This window comes from Parasteatoda tepidariorum, chromosome 3 (assembly GCF_982258835.1).
Source record: "Parasteatoda tepidariorum strain Cologne lab strain chromosome 3, Ptep-v5.0, whole genome shotgun sequence".
Lineage (NCBI taxonomy): Eukaryota > Metazoa > Arthropoda > Arachnida > Araneae > Theridiidae > Parasteatoda > Parasteatoda tepidariorum.
The window spans coordinates 65,806,706-65,829,526 of record NC_141757.1 but is presented as its reverse complement, the minus strand read 5'-3'; the positions used below and the strand labels follow the sequence as shown (position 1 = coordinate 65,829,526).

Sequence of the window (22,821 nt, the reverse complement as noted above, 5' to 3'; positions counted from 1 at the left end):
GGAAAATTCTTTTAAACAATTCCAGTTGAAAATAAAGCTATTTTTCCGATAAATATTAAATAAAAAAAATTTTTATTTGATGCAGTACCAGATGTGCGTTAAAAAGAAAAAAAATGTGGAATCCTGCTTAAATCAGGAAGAAATGAAGTTGATTTGTTGATAATTTTCTAGCTAACTTTGATGATAAAAGAATTTTCCTGTTTGTTTCTTTCTAATTTAAAAAAAATAAATAAATAATAATTATTGGTTTCGTTTTGTTTTTGCTTCTTTAATCGATATTTCAATATTGATTAATAATAATTTCGATACGATACGTACACAAAAATTACGTAATGTTTAGATTTGACAAGTTGCCTGTTCGTGCGTTTAATTTATTTTACAGTAACTAAGAAAGTAAAAACTAATAATGTCTTTATTACGATCTGCAATTAATCGAAATAACCAGATACTTCGAGTGCTAAATCGTGTCCCTCACGAATTATCATCACTGAATTACAAATCTTTAACAACTGTACCCTCTCTAAGTATCTATATTTAAATAAGTATACATATCTCTCATGGGCTGCAATAGTGGCAGAACTCAAAGAATCAAGTTTTGAGATAAGTGGATTTAAAGTTTTCATTGCTAAGCAAAATGCATAAGAAATTCTTTAGTTTGCTTAAACGGAGATTACCTTCAAGTTGAATTATGAGTTGTGCTAGAATTGCTACTGAAAGAATGTGTATTTTCGTATTTACACCTGTATTTGTCTAAAACGCGTGTTTTTTTTTAGTTGTGCCACTATTGCAGCCCATGAGTGATATATGTGTATCTATAAATTATTACATTAATTTCAGAAACTCTATACTGCATCAATTACCAGTTCAAAAAAATCAATCAGGGTTTTGAAATTTAACCCACTGATTATTTCATGAGTTATTAAAAAAAAAGGATATTTCCGTATCATGATCTGTCGCGCTAACTGCAATTGGCAAGGAACTAAAGGGATTTTAAACTAGCAATTTACATATATTTATATATATATATATATATATATATATATATATATATATATATATATATATATATATATATACATGCATAATATGTAGAGGTTTGCCAGATGTTGGCGTAAGCCATTTGAGAACCCCGGGGCAACAATGAAAACAGTAGGTAACCTTAACTAAATTTCGGAAAAGGAATCTTGCTTTTTTGTTGTTAAAAAAAAAGAAACTGCTTTATTCTAAGAACTAAGCTTATTTATTTTTTGCTGTAGACTATTACTTATTATCGAGATATTTCCGTATCGTGATCTGCCAAGGCGCCAAATGGATTTTATTAAAAAATTAAAAAAACATGTAGAGGTTTGTGATTTTTTTTTTAGTTTTTCGTGGCTGCTATCTGGAAGTTGTCAAGACATAATGATTATTCTATCACAGAACAGGATAGGAAAATCTTCATCCTTCTGTATTTTAAGTTATGATATTTCTTCCAGAAAATTATAAAAGCTATATCAACCCTACATGCCTATTCAAGAATCATATGAACAAGATAAATATGAACACATTCAAGATTAGAAATGAAAGCCATTTGTTCAATTGATGAGAGCATCACCTGATACATTCTAGAATAAATATTTAATATAGGTAATATTTATGTAAGCATGAACATTAGCAAAAAATGTTTGTGCTTTAGCAGACACAAACAGCATGAACTCGCCAAAATCAATTGTTTTTGCGATTTCACATTTTTGATAAAAATTATTGCCAAAGATATTAATTTGTTTCTTGCCATTAAAGACCTTAACTAGTTTTTAATTAACTAAAAGAACGTTCACAATTTTTTTACATGTGTGGAGATTGTTAACAAAATTCTTAAACCTATCCTTAAGTGAGGAAAAATATCTTTAAAGTTAATTTTATGAGTGAACTTTATGAGATAATTGGAGATATATTTTCTCCAGTTATGAAATGTCTACTTTGTTCAATTTCTTCACAGATTTATTTTCTTCACCAATAATGCTGCTTCTCTATCTCGAACATTCATATAATCTTGCAAAGTCAAACATCCATTTGAAAGTTCTTTATCTTGGAAAACTATTTTATTGTGCTGTAACTTCCGCATTGTTGTTTAATTTTTCAAGGGTGGGGGAAAGAAAGAGGGTCAATTGTCGTAGAGCCTAGACTGAGGCTGTTAAGGGCGTGACCTAATTTCCTTACAAAAATACTGTATTTTTTAATTTGTTTTTTATAAGAAAATTGCAGAATTATCTTCAAAAAAGTACATAAAATTATATAAAAACTGCAATTTTTATGAAGGGTTTTCAGAAATTCTACAAAATATGTAAATAATGCTTTTAGTGCTTTGAGAAAGGGGGCCGACAGCAAATATCAATTTCTTTCGAAAGTTCAATTAAAACGAAAATCATTTCTTATAGCATGGACTTTGTACATTCGACCCAACTTTCCCATAGTGTTTCACAAACTTTGCTCAGAGTCATATGTTGAACATGCTCTTTTAATACCTTCCACCATTTTGAAGAAGCACTTAATGAATAAATAAAACAACAGGTGTTAAATTACTTTAAATAGCAATGCACTTTTTACTGATGATGCTGCAGCATCACCCACAACTAAATTGAAAGAATGACCACCACAAGGATTGAAAAATGCTCAAGGATGCGAATAACTAATTCTTGCAAAAAAACCTTTATAGTTAAATATGTTTCCAGCTATATTTGACGTAGCCTTAAGACAGTTTTTTTAATTTTTCACGAGCCTCTGCCCGGAACCCTCCAATACTTTTGGCATAGTTCATGATATGGAAATATTTCTAAAAGAAATAATTTAATTATTTTTTTAAACAAGTACCTACAAATAATTTAAATTATAAGTAATATTATAAATTAAATTAAGTGTAAATATTTATCCACTTGCGAGATTGTTGTCTTATGAGTTACTGAGTTGTAAAGAAATTTTAATTATTACAGTGTGCATTGATTTGTGCTTTTCATATCCTTAATGTGTAAATGAAATTAACATTAATCAAAGATTTATTTACTGTTTTCTAACACCAAAAGCTTCAGTTTACCGTGTTTCTTATTTGTTTTCGCTTTAATTAGGAAAGAGATATTTTCAACTTGAAGTTAGCTATACTATTTGATTAATGCAATTAAATATTAGTTCTTATACAGTATACAGTAAAATGTGAAATAAGAATCTATCCTTTCTTACAATCAGGTCTTCAACTATATAATTACTTGTCATATTACCATTGTTGTGATAAAGAAATCTTCATCGTAATGGAAGTAATCTGACCATGGGGAGGGAAAGTGTAATTTTTCATCTACAATTATAAATTCTCTTAAAGTTCTTTTACTAAAGTTTCTTTATTTTTGTTTTATTGTAACCTGTATAATTTTTCTCTCCATTTATAAAAAAATAATTCTAAATACTTTCATTTGCATGTTTATTTTTACTTTTTCTTCCTTAAAAATTAATTTACAATACATAAGAGCTTGCAGTTTAATAATTATTTATTAATTAAACTTATGCATCTAACTATTTTAAGCAGTTTAAAAATTTCTATACTGAGTTATTGTTCTCCTCTTCATCAACAATTATTCTTACTATTATATTACTGCAGTGCAGTTCCTCCCCAACTTTTGCTTTCGCACTATCTGACCTAAAAAATTTTAAAATGACAGAAAAAATTTAAAACATTACATTTTTGTTCCAAAATAGGTGTAATTGTTGAGCATTGCATCTGCGTAAAAGTTGGCTTTTACAGTTATGTAAAAGTTAGCTAGGCTTTAGAAATCTAGTGTTAATTTTTTAAACAGGTTTAACCTAAAAATCATATAGACCTCTAAGAAAATAAAATAGATCTTGAGTGCTAATTCTTATTTCTTGTTCCATTTCAGAAACTAAAGAAGTTGATAGTAAAAAGCGTAAGTTTTAATCAATTTTAATTATTTTTTATTCAATTAATTATAGATTTAACCATCATCTGTTACATATTTTATTACTATTATTTTCACCCTATTCTCTTGATAAATAGATTTAATCATTTTATTCATTTTTGTGTAGAAACATTTGATTGGAAAGATGCATTTTTATTGAAAAGCCAATTAACTGATGAAGAAGTAATGATTCAAGATCAGTTTAGACAATATTGTCAAGAAAAATTAATGTCTCGAATATTATTGGCTAACAGAAATGAAGGTTTGTTTGGAAGTATTATTTTATTGAAAAAAGTTTAAAATACCTTGCTTTATACAAATCTCTCTAATCTAATTTTAAAAAACTTTTTTATAATTATTGAAACTTGTAACCTTTTTACTTGTTATCTTCCAATGATTTTGTAATTTTCTAAACCTGAGGTTAATTTTAAATTTTTATTGTTTTAAATTTTCAGTATAAATTGTATTAAAAGTATATGTATTTCAAATACACAACATTTTGTCTACTTATGAAACAATAGCTAGCAGTGAAAAATTCTTAACATAAAAATTATTTTTACCCATTCTCAAAATTATATGCTTAAAATGTTGTTTCTTTGCTCAATTTAGGAGAGCAAAAAAATAATAAATAAACAAAAATATTAATGATCTCTGTTAAACATTATTTTTTCAAGAACTAATTAAAAAAAGAAAAGAAATTTTTGTATCCAAAACATGCAAGGAAGGAAATGTGCTCCACCACACTCTGTCAATTGTATCTTAAATTTTATATGAAACCAACTTTAATCTTCCAGCACACATGTCTGTGCAAATTTTATGACAAATTCGATTTTTAATGCACTTTTTTAATATCTTGCTGCAGGGTAAAGGTCATTTCTATACTACACACGCGTGATCCTGGGTGGATATTCAAAAAATATTTCTTTCTCAAATGTTTTTGTAATTTTGTGTTAATTATTGGCTTGTATTATTTAATTTGTATAAATTTGAGAAAAAAAAATTTAAAATTTTATTATTTATATTTTTTATTGTTTTCATGGCAAAAGAAATATGTAGAATCAGGTGATTTTTTCCGCATTCTTCGAGAATCATCTGATGAATAAAAAGAAGGGAAGGAAACATTTGGATTTGAGATTGATAGCAATTTAAAGTAATATATAGAAATAAATAATATCAGTAGTGAATCTAAAAAATATATTTCTGGTAATAATGATTCTGGGAAAAGAAATTATGATGACACGTTCTATTTTGGCAAGGATAAGCATTCTAAGTAGCTAAATTTAGTATGCAAACTGCTCAAAGACATAAAATATAAATATTGAGAAAGTATTACATGACCTAAAGCACTGTGTCAAGGATGTAGAGGATGGAATAGGATCATTACAAAAATAACTGATATACGATATATAACTGGACTGGTCTTAATTACCTTTATTGAAAACATTTTACAAAGTTCTTTTAGTTCCCTTAAACATACTCCCCTTCCCTATCAATACATCTCTGCATAACAGTTTCCCACTGTTCAAAGCAGTGCTGCAGATCATTAGATGTCACCTTCTTCAGAAAGTCTGCCGATTTTGCCTTCATGTCTTCTACAGACTGAAAATATGTTTCTTTCAATGCACTCTTCACTTTTAGAAACAGGTAGAAGTTGCATGGTGTAATATCTGGTGAGTACGGTGGATGCTCATGCACAATAAAGTGTTTTCTCATCAAGAGCTGTTTCACAGAGAGTGATTTGTACACTGGGGCTTTATTTTGATGCAAAATCCACGAGTTGTTGCTTCACAAATCTGGCCTTTTCTTTCTCACTCCTTCTCTAACTTTTCTTAGGAATTTTATGTAGTAACTGCTGGTTTACCATTTGGCCTTGAGGTACCCATACTATTAACATTGAAAAAGAAACGAGAACATGACTTTCAATTTGAAGCTAATCATTCAAGCTTTTTCAGCCCCTGGTCATGTGGAGGTCTTCTAGTGCATGAACTGTCCTTTAGTTTCAGGGTTGTATTGAAAAGTTCATGTTTCATCACATGGGATAGCTTTTTCAATATGTTCAGACTCTTCTATGAAGCGTTTCATGATGTCAGAGCAAATGTTTTTCTTGTTCATTTTTTGCTGGCATGTCAGGTTTTTTGGTACCTCCGTCATATGCAAGTCTTTGATTAAAATTCCTCTTATTGTCTCAGTGTGAATGTGCTTAATATATTTAATTTGAATACCTAAACGTTGGTTTTTAAACACGATTCCATTAATTTTTGCAATGTTTTCACCAGTTCTTAAAGTCACAGGATGCCCAAAACGTTCTTCGTCTTCAACAAGCACCAGATCTTCCAAAAATAGTTAGTGCCATCCGAAAATTTGACTATGTGACACGCAATTATCTCCAAACATCTCCTTGGTCATTTTAAATCATTTCAGTTTATTGTTTACTTTTTTTTTTAATTACACCAGCAATTTAAATTAATGTCTTGCTCGATTTTTAAGCTTATCACGGTTGCGGCACTTTGGCTAAACAACTTCTTACTTAAACAAGGATAAAAAACAAATTAAACTAGGCAGAAGGACGGAATAACATGCCACAAGCACCAAAGTCAAGTACTATCTGTTTCCACTCCCACACACCAAGTCTAATGACTAGGGCATGCACAGTCTGGTTATTTATTTGTCACAACTCATCAATATGATTGGTGAAATTTTGGAGTATACAAATAAATATATAAGTTTGCTAAATAGCAAATACTCAAGAGATACAAACTGTTGTTGACTGTGTTGGAAATAATGGCATACTCTGGATTGTTGTTCATGATAAGAATAAAAAAGTTAATATTAATGTAAAATAATTGTTCTCAAGTCATGGCACTGAAATTGAAATAATGAGAGCTGTGATGGGCTAGAAGAAGAAAAAAAAGATATTCCCAGCATCTATGAAATACGAGGCATGCCTTAGATACATATACAAACGTCATTCGATTACTGAAATTATTGTAATGGGAATTTTGAAGATTAAGAAATCTCTTCAGAATTCTATTTTTCTATTACAGTAGGGAACCGATTATCCGGAACTGTCGAGACCATCGCTATTCCGGATAACTGATTTTTCCGGCTTTCTGAATCACTACAAAAAGCCGTTTTTTTTATTGTTAAACCCAACTAAAAAAAAAAAATTGGAAATAATCTTAAAAATAAGAAAAAACGATTAAGTAATACACTAATGATTATTTCCAAAATGATGGTAAAGTAAACCTCTTTAAAAAAAAAGAAAGAAAAATCGTAAAATCTTACAAGGAAAAAAAAATTTTTTTTTTAATGGCGAGAAAATTTATCGAATTTTGTTCCGGTTTTTTTGTTTTCCGGTTTTCTGATTTCCGGATAACGGGTTCTGTACTGTATTACTCTACTTTACTCTGTTTGTATAATTACAAGTCATTTTTTTCTTTCATTTCTAATTTTTAAAAAGAAATAAAAATATTAAAATTAGAGTAAGTTTAAAATTAGTTTTTGTAACTAGTCATTTATTTTCTTGACCTGTTTTATAGAAATAAAATTCCTTGGAGAAGTAAATAATGCTAAATTTACATTTCTCTACCAAGGTTTCCTTGTTTACTTTTTTATACTTGCCTATAATGAATATTAAAAATACATTGAATTTTAAAATATAGTTATTAACTAATAAAATTTAAATTATCTAAAATAAAATATAACATTGCCTTTCTACCTGCCTAATATAAGCATTCAAAAATAATTTACTTTCGTTTGAATGTGACGTAATTTGTATTTTGCAACAATCATTTAAATATTTTTTTTCTTGACAAATCTATTGTCAATATTCATTAATTTCTATCAGTTTGCGTGCCAAAAATAGTAAAATACTATTGTAAAAAATGTGACGTGCATGCTCATGTAAAATTTGCTGAGAAGCACATGCTGGAAGATTAAATATTTCCCAAACACTTTAAGTGTTGAGTACTATATAATAGTTTTCTTCTTATCTTTTTTTTTTTTAAAAAATAACATAAAGATATTTATTTTCAGTGTAGGTGAGTAAGTAGCTTAAAGTTAACCTTTTTTTTTTCTTTCGGCAGTCTTTTTTATTATTCTAAGTTATTTTATTCTATGGAGTCATAGTTTAAAGTGTGGTTATCAAAATGTGCAATATTCTATTTCTGCAATATTTGATATTATAAATATTCTTCAAAAATATTTTTAGGTAAAACTTTTGTCTGTACTATGGAGTATAATTATGTGCTGTACACATACTGGTACACCTTCATAAATTACTTATAAAATTGTAAAAAGAAAGAACAAATGAATTCAGTCTTTAATTTATTTTGAAAATTTCCTCAAAAAGAATAAATTCTGTTTAAATTCTAACTCTGCCTAAAACTGAATTATGTGTTAAACTTAATGGTTAAAACAAGTTTGATTTGATCAAATAAAGTATTTTATGCTACTTGTTACTAAACAATAATTCACAGAAATATTGATGATAATAATAGTTTAGTAAAGAATTTAAAATATCCCCTATATAAGGAAGATGTATGCAAATGTAAACTTATGAAATGTTTGCCTTATTTCAAAATAGTTACTAGCTAGTTCACAAGTTTTATATATTTCAATATAATAATAAATTCGATTTAAAATGTAATCCTAATTTTTAAAAGAAGTTTTTAGTTTTCCTCATGTATTTAGTTTTGTACTCTATTAATGCACACTTATAGAAAAATTGCTGTGCATTTATATGTACACAATAATGAAGTATACGCTCTTCAGTACAATCTTCTGTTGCAGTAATCCTTCCATTTATAATGTAAAGTCCAACTTGCTTTCTCATAAATGCAATATTATATAAATACTTTTATTGCAAATGACAGGGTACAATACTAAATGATAGCATGGAAAATAAATGAACAACATTGCGATATACAAATTTACCCTCTATTTTAATATACCCTTTTAAAATATTCTCTTTTTTTTCATTCCCTAGAAAATAGCCATAAAGGAAATGTTCAAATATTTTTGCACTTCTAAAACCTAGTTTTGAAGATTCTTTTAACGGAAGTATCTAATGAAATCATGCATTGGAAAATATGTATAAGCATTAGACAAAGAGAATTTGTGCTTAAGTGTAGTAGATTACGCTATAAAAAATTCAATCAGCTACATGTTTATCCAAACGAGTATGGTTTTTTTTACTGTTCACAATTAACACAATTCAGTTTTGTATTAAATTTTGATATCATTATGTATATGAAATAAATTAAATAAGAATTCTATTTTTCAAAAAAAATTTTTAAAGATTTTGATCCAGTCATTATGAAAGAAATGGGAGAATTAGGAGCACTAGGTTCAACAATTCAAGGGTATGGCTGTGCTGGTGTATCTTCTGTTGCATATGGTCTTATTGCTAGAGAAATTGAGAGGTAAATTGTTCCCTATTTTATTGTTTTTAAAAAGGTTGATAACTTTATTCAAAGGTGCCCTCCAAAAATTCTTAAGAGTAAATAAAGAGTTCTTCATATAACAGAATTTCAATCATATAGGTCAGGGATGGCGAACCAATGGCACGCATGCCATTTATGGCACGCGACACAATATTTTGGGCACGTCACCGATCACAATTGTTATTGCACTATGAATTGTTATTACACAAATGTCACACACTATGAAGCATGTGTAACAATTAAATTAAAATTTACAAAAAATAAACAAAATAATAAACAATTATTAATAAAAAAAATTAACAATTAATGCTAAAAAAAAACAATTAATAACCATAAAAAACAAGCTAACAAAAAATAACTAGCAAAAAAATCAACAGTCCTGCTTAAACTAATATCTTACAACCTAATATAAGTTATTTGACATTTATTTCCCACTGATGCTACTTTAAGTTGAATTACGCGTATAACTGAGACATTGTAAAATGCATTTTCTTTTCAATGTATATAAGGAGTTTTGAGTTGATAGTATTTAGTATTATTATTTTCCCAATAATCATGAAGTCAAAATTATTTGACTGCACGTCTGTGATTTCATTAAACAATTTTTTAGAAAAAATGGCACGTTGGTGTATAAAGGTTCGCCACCCCTGATATAGGTTGATTGAAACCAGAACTGATGCATGTAACTGATTTTTGGAGTGACTGAATTATTGATGAATAATGGTTATTTCTTTGGTAGAAAATAAAATTTTCTCATGGCTTTAATTTTAATGATGACAAAAACATTGAGTTGAGAAATAAGAACTAGCTTCTCAGCATTCAAACTTAATTTATGTATGTCATTTAGCTGGTTTTGAATATAACATTTAATTATTTTACTTAAACTATTAAACATCGTTAAATTATATTAAAAGTAAAATGTCATTAAAATATTTATAGTTACAATTTTTATTTTATTTTTAAAAAAAGAGTTATTAATTATTTATTAAAATTAAACTGTATCATGGATGTTTATACATGTTTCTATTAGATTTCTAAAATAAATTGTTTCTTACAAGTCATAATTTTTGTACTTTTACTTTTTAGAGTAGATAGCAGCTACCGATCTGCAATGAGTGTCCAATCATCCCTTGTTATGCATCCAATATACGCTTATGGATCAGACGCACAAAAAGAAAAATATCTTCCCAGGCTAGGTTAGTCACTCATATAACACTTCATATACAACATAAATTTTCTAAAATATACTCTTATTTTATTTGCTTGTTGTGTAACTCACATCATTGACACTAAATAACTAGTTAACCCTATTGAAACATTAAGAATGAATCTTCATACTCTTTAAAAATTGCGATCATAAGTTTGGTGTTTTTTTTTTTCTCTGGATATACAGGTGCTATGAAAAACATTTTAGAATAACTATTTGAATAAAGATTTTTTTTTTTAAACGTCACATGTTTTGCTTTTGACTTATATTAGATTCAATTATACAATGTAACAAAGTTATAGTGATAACTGTAATCCCCTAAGAAAATTGTTTTCTGAATCAGCGCCGTTGCTTTAGATGATAGTGAAATGTTTGGAACTTTTCAACATCTGCACGATTCCCTCTATCATCAATGTGGAATCTGCATTGCACCAAGTTAGAACTGTTTTTTGAGCTTTTGTTGTAAAATTTTCAATAAGAAAGATTTTTTGTTTTTATTATTGGTCTTCATTGTATTCTATATTTTAACCAAACAAGTGTCTTTCACAACTCACCCTTCGCTTTCTGACCCCACATTACATGGAAAAAGTTGTTTGCTTTGGCAAGTTTGGCAGTTCGGGTCATTAGTTTTGCTACAACCAACAAAGCGAATAGTACTTGTTACAAAAATAGCAAAATGAAAGGGGCCATTCAAATATTGCTTAAGCGCCTAATGGGAGAGAGGGGTTTGTGACTTGCTTATTTTTGCTGAGAAGAGCAGAGATATGAGCAATGCTTACGTTAGACATTTAAAACTATATTATTTTTTTTAAAAAGTTTTAAAAAAAAGTTGACAAAAATTTACATTAAGAAAAATTTCAATTTGTAATAAAATTTAAGTTAAGGGAAAAAAATTAAACAAAAATTTTATCTTGGAGTTGATGCCAAGATTTTTAAATACCGAAAACTAAAACAGAAAAAGACATCTTCAGAATACTCAAAATTTCATAAAATGAATTGAAACACGAATTTCATTTTTTGTAAAACTGCATCTCTTATTTATATAATTAGGTTATATTATTAAAATTCTCTAAGTTAAGGCAAAAATAAGGGAGGGTATTGTGACTTTTTTACATAAGCATGGAAGAAGTTTGTGATTTTTCTTATTTTTGCTAATAAGGGGAAATCTAAAATTACCAAAAACAAGCTTATGTAAGATTTGAATGACCCCAAACTTGGGAAAACCCCAGTGCTGGATTACCCATTAGGCCAGACTAGACCATGGCGTTGGGCCCCCTTAAAATGGATTTTTTGAAAATAAATTTGAAAAAATTAAGAAAAACAATTATTTCAAACATATGTTAATAAAATACGATAATTTTTTGACATAATGTTAATCATATAAAAGAGTTATATAAAGTTACATATCATAAGAGTTACATAAAATCAAAAACTCAGTTCACTCATTCTGAACTTCACGAAACTTATATTGAGCGCTCGTTTTCAAAAATGAAACGAATCCAAGAGTGATCAAAGAAGCATCATGTTTCAGAAACGATTAGACATGCTAAGTTTGATGTTTATCGAATCAGATGTTCTCCGTAAAATTAATTTTGATAACATTATAGATGAGTTTATTGATGGCAAGAGCAGAAAAAAAGATTTTTCAATACCAATTTTATAGTAACGTTGATTTTGTACAGTGTTAATAAATTTCAAACTTTTTCAAAATGTTATGATTATTTTTTAGTTCTAATTTAACGAAATAAAATTTTATTTATTTTAAATATGCTTTCTTGAATGAAAAGATATATAAATACTTTTATATTTGAATAAATAAAAAATATATGAGAAAAAAAATTTAATCTAAGTGCCCCATAAATTTTAATGGCCTAGGGCCCAGCGTACACTTAATCTGGCACTGGAAAACCCCTTCCAAGCTTTTTGATTAAATGAATATTCATTTTTCTGCAACAAAATATAATTTTCCTTGAAAATGTTAACTGTGTTTTCTCTCAACATTATCAACATAATCTCAACATTTTGTAAATGTTGAGAAATCTCAATTTATTTACTGATTATATATTTTCCCTCTTTCTTGCATAGCATACCTTACAATTTTAAACCTTTATAAAGTGTTTCTTTATTATTTGTTCATCTTATTTGTAATGTTTATTTTATTTACAGCTAAAGGAGAACTAATTGGATGTTTTGGATTAACTGAACCAAATCATGGCAGTGATCCTGGTGGTATGGAAACAAATGCGGTGTATAATGCTAACAAAAAAACATTTACTCTCAATGGTTCAAAGACTTGGTAATGTTCCAGTTTTCTAATAATTTTTTTTTTGTCAATTACATTATCATTCTTTAAATTTATACATAACTATAAGCATTACTATATCTTCATATTTAATCTATGATTTTCTTCTCAAAAAAATTGCCTCATAGTTATTTGCTGCTACTGATACATAAATCATAATTTTGTGGATTTTAATGTAGTGAGCAACATGAAATACACTTTTAACTTTAAAACTTTGCACTAAAGTGTTCTGGAATTGTAAAAAACTTAACTTTCATTTATATTATCATGGTTGTTTGTTTTTATATTTAATGTAAGTTATACTATATATTGAATATTATAAATAAACTGAATATGAATTTAGAATGCATTATTAACATATAATAGAAAGCTAAAATCTTTTTATAAAAGGTTTTTGTGATGTTAAAATACACCTTTTAATGCTGGAAGAAAAGTAAGACATTTGACCATCAATATTAAAAATTAAATATTGCATTAGCATAGAGAACAAGCCTCATAGAGAATCTATTTATTTTTTTATTTATTTCACTACATGTGATTAAGAATAAAACAGAATTAGCTTCAAGAGAAAGGTTTATCTCTTAATTGGCTATTCCATTGTGATATCTCAATGAATAATATCAATTAAGAATACAATTGCAAATTATTTGCAAAAATTTAAAAAACCACACAAAAAAACAATGTTTCATTGATTATTCTTGGATAAAGCACATAATTTTGATTTTGTTTGTCATAGTAAAATAAAAATGACTTAATTTGCTTTTATATTAAAAAAAGTAGTTATTTTATTGTATTTATTAAATAGAATTATTATCTGAAAGCATACAATCTCAGTTTCAAATATCTTAAATCTTTATAAAATAAATTAGAGTTATCCATGCACAAAGTTATTAGACACATAAGGTTGTGCTATTCTGGAGAAAGTTTCTCTAACCCGTTCTTCAGCATGTTTTATAATGTTGCATACTCAAGACATATTTCATCACTGTATTTTGATTCGTTGTAGCTCTTTGAATGTTATTATAAATTTTTAAATCCAATTTCAGATTATTGTTTTTATTAATGTTACTTTGTTATGATAAATATAGGTAGTATCTGGGGGGAATATTTAGTAAAAAAAACTATCAATGTAATTTAAATATTATTAAAATTATGTTATTTTTTCTTTAAATTCTCATTCATAAAATTCCAATCCAAACAAAAAAAATTTAAACAAAATCATGTAAAAAACATTAATTTATTCTGTTTCAACTTTCATGTAATATAAATTGTAGAATAATAGAATATTAAGAAAGTAATGGTATTATTTAAATAAAATTTTACACTTTGACTCAAACCAATGTTATTCTATGCGGTAAACAGAGAAAATGTATGAATAGATTGATCATTTATAATTCTAAAAACGTATTTTAAAAACAAATTTTTCTTTTTAGTTCTCAAATTATGAATTCATGTTACTAAGCATTCATCAAAAAAGCAAATAGAAATTTATATTTAAAATAGTATTAAAACATTTATAAGAAAAGAAAAAGATTCTTATACAACATTTAGTACAAATTTTAATGCAACAGAAAAGTATTTCCAACAATTAAATCATTGTTTTGTTGATAAAATTGATATTCAGAATGAAGATAAAATTTAACATTGGAAATCGAAATCATCTTATATTAAACAGTTATTAAATAAAAATGGTAAAACTTATCAAATTAAAAATGATCATTCACACTCGCTGTGCCAAATTAATAATTCATATTATTCATTTGGATTTAGAATTAATAAAACGGAAACTTAATAAAGTGTCAAAAAAATTTAAATATACCTAAAATTTTATAAGCTTAATAAACTAGTTTTAGTTTTATAAAAAGCTGTATCGAGGAATTTATGTTATGAGTTTTTGCTGTTATGTATATTTCCTTGGAGAGCCAGATTTAGAAATGACATTGTAGCATTGTGAGCAAATGCGTGAAGTGGACATAATTTTCCTTACTTTTCAAGTTTTACTATTTAATTCTCTACCAATTTATTATAACTTTACGAAATCCAATATATTTGCAAAACTTGTGGTGTACCATGACACGTAGGTGATTGTTATACTTTTTATCATACGAAAAAGAAATATTAAGAATTGAATGATAAATAAAAATTTTTGAACTTTATTTATATTGTTTTACTCCCACATCCACTTTCAAAACAATAGCCGGGCTTATGGGGTAATTTTCAGAAAAGTTGCCGGTCAGCAATGTGTTAATAACATCTTTCCTTTTAAATTTCTGTTCTTTAAGTTTTTGATAATGCTTCTTGTTTTAAAAATCAATGATAACTAAATTCCTCTTGTTTTTTAGAACCAGTTTCTGCATGCTAGGGCGCATATAATGGATGGCATAATTATATATTTAGCTTGATCATAAACAAAACTTTAATTTTAAACTTTAACAAAAGTCATCAACGAAAGTTGCAAAAATGAATGCTTTCCTAAAAGTACAATGTATTTTAACATTAATCAAAAGGGTACTATCGCTTTGAATTCGAAAACATTTGTGCGAGTATATTTATCATAATGAAAAGAAAGTTTACCTTTGCAAAAAAAGAGCGTGAAACACTAGAGATGGCTCTGTCACAACCCTTCCCACTCCCCTTTAAATGAAGATTCAAATGCCATGTTATTATAATATTTATTACTTCAAACAGATTTTAGAAATAATGCACAAAAAGTTCTAAAACAACTTTGAAAAAATATAAGGAAAATTTAATTGTCTCATATTAAATCTAAACCAAAATTAGGTGGTTTTTGACTCTAATAAATTTTATCAGAAAAAGTTATTGTAAAATGGAATTAAATACAAAAAAGTAATTAATTTGATTAAGTTATATAAAAGGACATTATGCTATAAAATTTAATAAAAACTATTCTGTGAATAAGATTGGTAATTTTTTTTTATGCACTAATTCTCTTTGCTTTGCCTATTTTACGATTGGTCTACTTTTTTCTTTATCTTCTGGGTTTTCAGTTTCTTCTACTGTCCTGAGAATTATAAATTTTACTCTGGATAGAACCACGCAATGTTTTGGGTTAAGTTATGTAAAAATATAGATCTAATTTTTACATTGAAAACATGAAGATAAACTTTGCCTTATCTTTAAGATTAGAACTTGGATTCTATCATTTAATTCTAAAATTTCTATCATAAACTTTAAAACAAACTGCTAATGGAATTGCATTTGAGTAGTCAATTACGAGTCAAAGTACGAGATAAAATCAAATCTGAGACTTGAAATAATAGCTAGAATTACAAATAACATTAAAAGATGGGATAACTTAAGTGTCTATGATTATGTGATGTCATAATTTCGCCTCTCTAAAGAAGGAAGAAAAAAGACCACGGCTAGAGCAAACTTTACTGTTTAGTAACTTTGATCCATGCACAATATTAATTTTATTTTTTGAAAATGCTCGTAATATTTTTTTTTTTTTTTTAGACTGAATTCCTCTACTAATTTTGTCTGAAATTTTATTTTAGGATTACAAATTCTCCTATTGCAGATGTTTTCATTATTTGGGGAAAACTTAATAACAGAGTTAGAGGTTTTATACTAGAAAAAGGTATGAAAGGCTTATATGCACCAAAAATTCAAGGCAAATTTTCTCTACGAGCTTCTATTACTGGTATGATAATGATGGAAGATGTTGAAGTGCCTGAAGAAAACTTACTTCCTCATATTGAAGGTTTACAGGTATGTATGTATGTTTTTTTTAACCATTTTACTATTCGACTAAAAAAAGGTATCTTTCTCTACTGTATTAAAAAAAACTTAATTAGCAGGTTTTAATTTACAAATTTTGAAGATTTGAAAAAGAAAAAAAAAACTTAGGATGTCAATCCCTAAACTGAGTTTGATGTCAAAAAACAGAAATGCTTCATTATTATTCAGCGCTTGACGGGGAAGCTTTTAGGTCGGTAGAGCTACATAAAGGTTGAAAAATACAAGTAAAAATTAAATTTTAAATTGTGGAAAAAGGGTTATTGTAAATATTTTAAAACAAAAATGTGAAATCTGTTAGTTTTGCATGATCTAATTCTCTTATTAAATATTTATTTTGTTTTAAGAATTATTCTATAATATTGCAGCAGCTAATATGGTTCTTTATATATTAATAGTTCCTATTTATAGTCTATTTGCAACTTCTCATTTAATATGACTTTTACAAATCAATAAGTATTTTTATAAGGTTAAAATATTGGTGAGAAGAACAGTTTTAATTTTTAACTAATTTTGCTAACTCATCTACCATTATGCATCAGTTCACAATAGTACACTGTGCAAAACTTAAGCAACATGTGCGTTTTTTGTCATAACTCTACAAGAAATCATCCGATTGACATGAAATTTGAATATGATGTACATTATTTTGTACTTAAACAATGGTAAAAGAATAATGGTGCAGAAATGAATATAAAGCTTAAAGTAGGGTATGGAACAAAAAAAGGCTTTATTTGACATATAGTGGTGTTACACATGATTGCCTGAAGAAGCGTAAGTACAACTGGCAGATGTTCCCTAGTATGGGATATGCCCTCCCCTTACTGTAATTGTTGCTTGGCATCGTCTCTCCATGCTAAGCACCAGATTATCCAGGAGTTCTTGGGGTAAACGTCTCCATTCCTCCTTTAACGCATCTTTCAGCTGATGGGTGTAATCAGGAGGATACTGTCGTGTCGCAAGACGTCTCCCTAATGCATCCCACACATGTACTATGGGATTCAGATCTGGAGAGTAAGCTGGCCAATCCATTCGTGTGATATCTTCACTTTCCAGTAGCTCTTGAACATTGGCAGTACGGTGTGGCCGGGCGTTGTCATCCATAAAAATGAAGTCTGGTCCAATGGCCCCTCGAAACAGACGCTCATGGGGTAGGATTACCTCATTGCAGTAGCGGTCTCCAGTTACAGAACCTCGGTCGAAGATCTGAAGCTCAGTCCGCCCGTTCAACATAATGCCACCCCAGACGATAACTCCACGACCACCGTAACGATTTCTTTCCGCGATGTTATTGGGATGAAATCGAGCTCCAACCTCTCTCCAGATCAACTGACGTTGAGAATCGCTTGTAGCACTAAACCGACTCTCATCTGTGAAGAGGACGCGACTCCATTGATGAGGTGTCCAGGTTTCGTGTTCTCTGCACCACTCTAAACGGTGCCGCCGATGGCTAACTTTTTAATATATGCAGCGTTCAGGACATCTAACAAATAAGCCACCTTTGTGGAGGCGCCTGGCCACTGTAAATCGTGATACTTGTCGTCCTGTGGCTGTGCACAGTCGCTGACATATGGCGCTCGCTGACTGAAAACGGTTTCTTTTCGCCTGGAGGACAATGTAACGGTCATCTCTTGGTGTTTTTTTCCTTGGACGGCCACCACCAACTTTCCGAACAGCTGGACCAGTAGTTTTCAAGGCGTTCCAAGCACGAGAAACAACACTTTTGTTGATCCCGAACTCTTCGGCGACACTGGTCACACTACGCCCCTCTTCAAGCTTCCCAATCATTCTTCCTCGAGTAAAGTCGTCTAAATGATTTCTTGAAGACATGTTTCACAAAACAAATCACTTGCACTTGCAGCGAATGTCTTAAACTACGGTGCTCTTCATCTTTTTATCACAGCTTTGACCTGCACGCACCGACCCACAAGGTTATGTACACTTACATCACCTACGACGTTTTATTTCTAAAATTTGCATACAAATAATCTTTCTACTGAATTACGTGCATATTATACTACAATTTCATGGCTATCTTATACTTTGTTGGGGAGCTGTGGCTGAAAAACCACTTGTTGCATAAGTTTTGCACACCACTGTATTATTGCTTTTATAAATGTCACTCGCTAATACTGCCAAGCTTTGCTTCAGCTTACAATAGTTGCTGAAGATAACGTCAGAATAGTTTCTGATGTTAACATCTCAGTATATAGCATCTTCTGCACAAGTGCAAAATAGACTAGTGACATAAATTTTTGAAAATCTCTCTCTCCCATAAGAAAATCTATGTGTTTACGGTATTTTATATGTACACAGAAGAGCCGATATCCGGAGACCTCTTTATGTGAAAACCCTATGCTAGTGTTGATTTTCAATGTGTTTGTTGTAACTGGCACATTGAAAGTTAACACCAACATTTTATTTGCAAATGATGTTAGCTTTCGTGATTTAATATTGGTGTTATTTTTTAAAAGAAACTTAACTATTGTTTTCTTCTCATTTCCAGTAGACTTTCTTTTTTATCACAATTATTTTTAAGATAAGTGAAATAAAAATTTATGAAAACATTTTTTAAAATTACAGGTGAATAATTAAACAAAAATGAATGCTAAATATTGTAGAATGAACCAGAAGATAGTAATTTTAAGAAAATTTGCAAGAACTAAATCATTCAAAAGTTTACTGTAGTTATTGTCAACTTAGATAGACCACACAAAACAAATATAGCTATTTCTCTCACAATATTTTGTTTTGCTTCAATTGACTTATAATTTTAAAATAATTAAAATTTGTGCAATTGAACAGAAATTAAACACATAATTTTCAATAAATTAAGTTGACATTAATTAACTTTTTTTTTCACTATCGGCAATAATTTAATTAACTAGGCAGAAGATTGATAGAATTAATCAACCTATATAAAACAATATCTTTTTGAATATTTTTTATATATATATAATGTACAAAATATCTGATTAAAAATAAATTTATTACATGATTTTTTTAGGGTCCTTTCGGTTGTTTAAACAATGCCAGATATGGTATTTCATGGGGAGCTTTGGGTGCAGCTGAATTTTGCTTAGAAACAGCGAGAGATTATGTTATGGAAAGGTAAATATCATTTTTTTTTAAAGTTTTAAATGATAAAAATAAGTTCAACAATATTAAAATTTCAAATCTATTTTTTCTACTAGTAAGTCATATTTTGAAAAGTTCTTTCTTTTTATTTTTTTAAAAATCTAATCACACAATTCCATCTAATTCTGAATATTTCTACTAAAAATAATGATATTGTTACTATCAAGTTACTTTACATGAAACATAGATATTGTATAAGTTCATAAAAATATATTGAAACTTATAAGATCAATTTTAATTTTTAAAAAAAAATCTCATTTCTATTTTAAAACATGCGAATTACACCTTATACTCGAGAAAAACTATCGAAAATCTTAAGTATATATTTTCTTTAACTAAGAGTTATAAGAAAATAATTTTCTTAGAGATGAAACAAAAATTATTCATTGAATAGAACTTAAATTTAAGAAGGGATTTGCTAGTAGATATCTATAAGTTATTTTTAGGTACTGTGAGTTCATTTAAATATGTAAAGTATTTTTATGCAATAATATTTTAAGAGGGAAACAGATATGAAGCTGACAGCATTAACTGGTGTTATGCAATTCATATGCAGTCCAGTTCTTACAATTAAGTTTTGCCTACATTAACAATGGAAAGTACAAATATCTTAAGAGGATTCTTATATAACATGCAAAAACTTGTGAACAATCAACATTTAACCTAGCACAGAACTAAAGGTGAGAAACATGTTGTATAATATTAATTTTATAATATTAATATTGCAGGAAACAGTTTGGATCACCTCTTGGTAAAAATCAGCTAATCCAAAAAAAGCTTGCTGATATGTTGACAGAAATTTCCATAGGCTTGCAGGCCTGCCTTCAAGTTGGAAGACTAAAAGATGCTGGCAAGTATGTGCCATTTAACCCTTTTAATTATGCTACTTGAGCATACTTACTTCAGTGATTTACAAAAGAGAAAATTAGTTCCTGTGCCGCCATACTCCAAACTTATAGTTAAATCAATTAAATATGTAAAAATGCTATATTGGCTGTAGTTATGACTTTAATAAATAAGTCATCAACAAACCTGTATAATATTCACCAACGTGCGAACGCCTTTCATGAAAAATTTGCCACCTTTGAAGAAACTTTTTACTATTACTAAAAATTAAACCGCCTCTTTAACGAAAGACCTTTTCGAATTATCGAGAGAAAACTTCGTTTTTACACTTTTTTCTACCATTGCAAGCAGTAATATTTAAGAACTAAGGCAAACAATTAATACATTTAAAAAAAAATTGATAAGGAAATTTTTCAGAAACCATCTCAATTTTAGGGAGTTATTCAAAAATAAAAAAAATTTGGAAATTTTTTTTGATTGAACTAGTAGACCAGGAGAAACTGAAAAGTAGTTTACTAGGAACTCCAGTGAAGGTGACATTGACGCAGATCTTAACAGGAGCATTTTGACAACATTAAGAAAGATAACAAAACCCTCGTTTCTTTATGGTCTTTTTCTAAATGACAGAACTTTCTAAAAAAAACAAAATGTTTTGTATACATTGCTTTTTTTTTTAAGTTATTTTATTTGTAACAATGAATTTTAAGAAAATAAAAGAATTATAGAAGTTCTATGAGAAAATATGGAATAGTTTGTAAACTATTTACAGCATAAAATCTTTTATTACTTTTTATTTTAGCTTTTCCAATTTATAAATATTGTGTGTAACATAATAATAAATAGTTCTTCTAAGTATAAACTATAATTTTTAGTTATATTTATCTTTAGATTATCTCCTGAAATGGTTTCTATAGTCAAAAGAAATTCATGTGGAAAAGCTCTTGATATTGCCCGAAATGCTAGAGACATGCTTGGAGGAAATGGTATTAGTGATGAGTATCATATTATACGTCATGTCATGAACTTAGAAGCTGTGAATACATATGAAGGTGAGATTTTTAATTCAAACTGCTGATATTTTAATTGGCTGTATTTATATAAACCTGCATATAAAAGGGTTCAAAACCTTTTAAGGTCAACCTGGCTTTTCCCAAAATTTCACATGCAGACTTTCTGCATCAAAAAACCTATTTTTCTTGTTATTCGATGGGGAAGAAGTGCATAACAGGGAAGCTTAAAATACAGTATGATGAAAACTCCACATTTGTACTGTTGTTAGAATAAATGTAGAAATGATTGTACTTCATAAAATGCAGTTTTATGGCATTATCAGTTTCAAGAATTAAATTTTTTCATTGCAAAATTTTAAAATTATAGGTACATTTCATAGATTTTATAAACTATAGAAGAGCGATTAAACAATAGTTTAAAAGTTTATTGATATAAGTAGATGTGTTCATATTCAGATGTTTTAACAAACCAATGAAAATTAGTTTCTAAATGTGGGAAACTAAATTCAAATACTTTCTAAAACTATGAACTCTTATCATGTTGACAGAAAAATGTTTTATGTATGACATAATCCATTAAATAATAACTGTTCTCACATTTTTAACACGATTTTTTTTAAAACCATGTTGATTAATTTAAAGCTTTCATTACTTTTAGATTTGTAAAGAATAAAGAAATATGACAATAATTTGTAATTATAAGTCAATTAAAGGACATCATATATATAATGACAGTGTGATAATTAATGAAACTTACAATATGCTCTCAGAACTTTAATCTAGGAAGGAAAAAAAAATATTCAAGAGCTTTGTTTCTAGTTAAAAATTAATTGAAAAATTCTTTTTTAGGAACTCATGACATCCATGCCTTGATTTTAGGAAGAGCAATAACTGGGTTGCAAGCTTTCAAAGGCTAAATTTAGAGACAGCTGCAAAATTTTATATTGATTTTTTATAAATTTGTTATGTTTAAATAATAAAACGTTTATTTTTATACCTCACTCCGGCTATTCTTTTGTACTATAATCCCTTCCCACATTCAAATCTATGCGTTAAGTAATTGTTTATAGGCTATTAAAGTAAGGCTTCACATGGCTGTAATGACAAAGAAAACAAAAAATGACTTGGTTACCTCAAATCCAAAAACAATGTTGCCCGTAGAACTATTTTACGT

At 28.3% G+C, this 22,821-nt stretch overlaps 1 protein-coding gene across 2 annotated transcripts; it reads left to right on the top strand.

Moving 5' to 3' along the window:
• Positions 1-155: 155 nt before the first annotated feature.
• Positions 156-22,648, top strand: LOC107441985 (glutaryl-CoA dehydrogenase, mitochondrial). Of its 2 annotated transcripts, none has more exons than XM_016055412.3 (11): positions 156-524; positions 3,903-3,929; positions 4,069-4,203; positions 9,241-9,364; positions 10,472-10,581; positions 12,759-12,888; positions 16,413-16,626; positions 19,661-19,764; positions 20,520-20,645; positions 21,526-21,686; positions 22,497-22,648. In XM_016055412.3, the coding sequence occupies exons 1-11, from the start codon at positions 407-409 to the stop codon at positions 22,562-22,564; spliced, it is 1,317 nt and encodes a 438-aa protein (XP_015910898.1). In that variant the 5' UTR covers positions 156-406; the 3' UTR covers positions 22,565-22,648. The 2 variants fall into 2 exon arrangements, with proteins under 2 accessions (XP_015910898.1, XP_071036743.1); XM_071180642.2 differs by having other exon boundaries at positions 305-542.
• Positions 22,649-22,821: the final 173 nt, after the last annotated feature.

Excerpts from the sequence above, each read along its gene's own strand:
- LOC107441985 (XM_016055412.3), top strand. The coding sequence starts at position 407 with ATGTCTTTATTACGATCTGCAATTAATCGAAATAACCAGATACTTCGA. Across the intron at positions 12,889-16,412 it reads CTCAATGGTTCAAAGACTTG|GATTACAAATTCTCCTATTG; the intron begins GTAATGTTCCAG and ends ATTTTATTTTAG. Across the intron at positions 20,646-21,525 it reads AGACTAAAAGATGCTGGCAA|ATTATCTCCTGAAATGGTTT; the intron begins GTATGTGCCATT and ends ATTTATCTTTAG.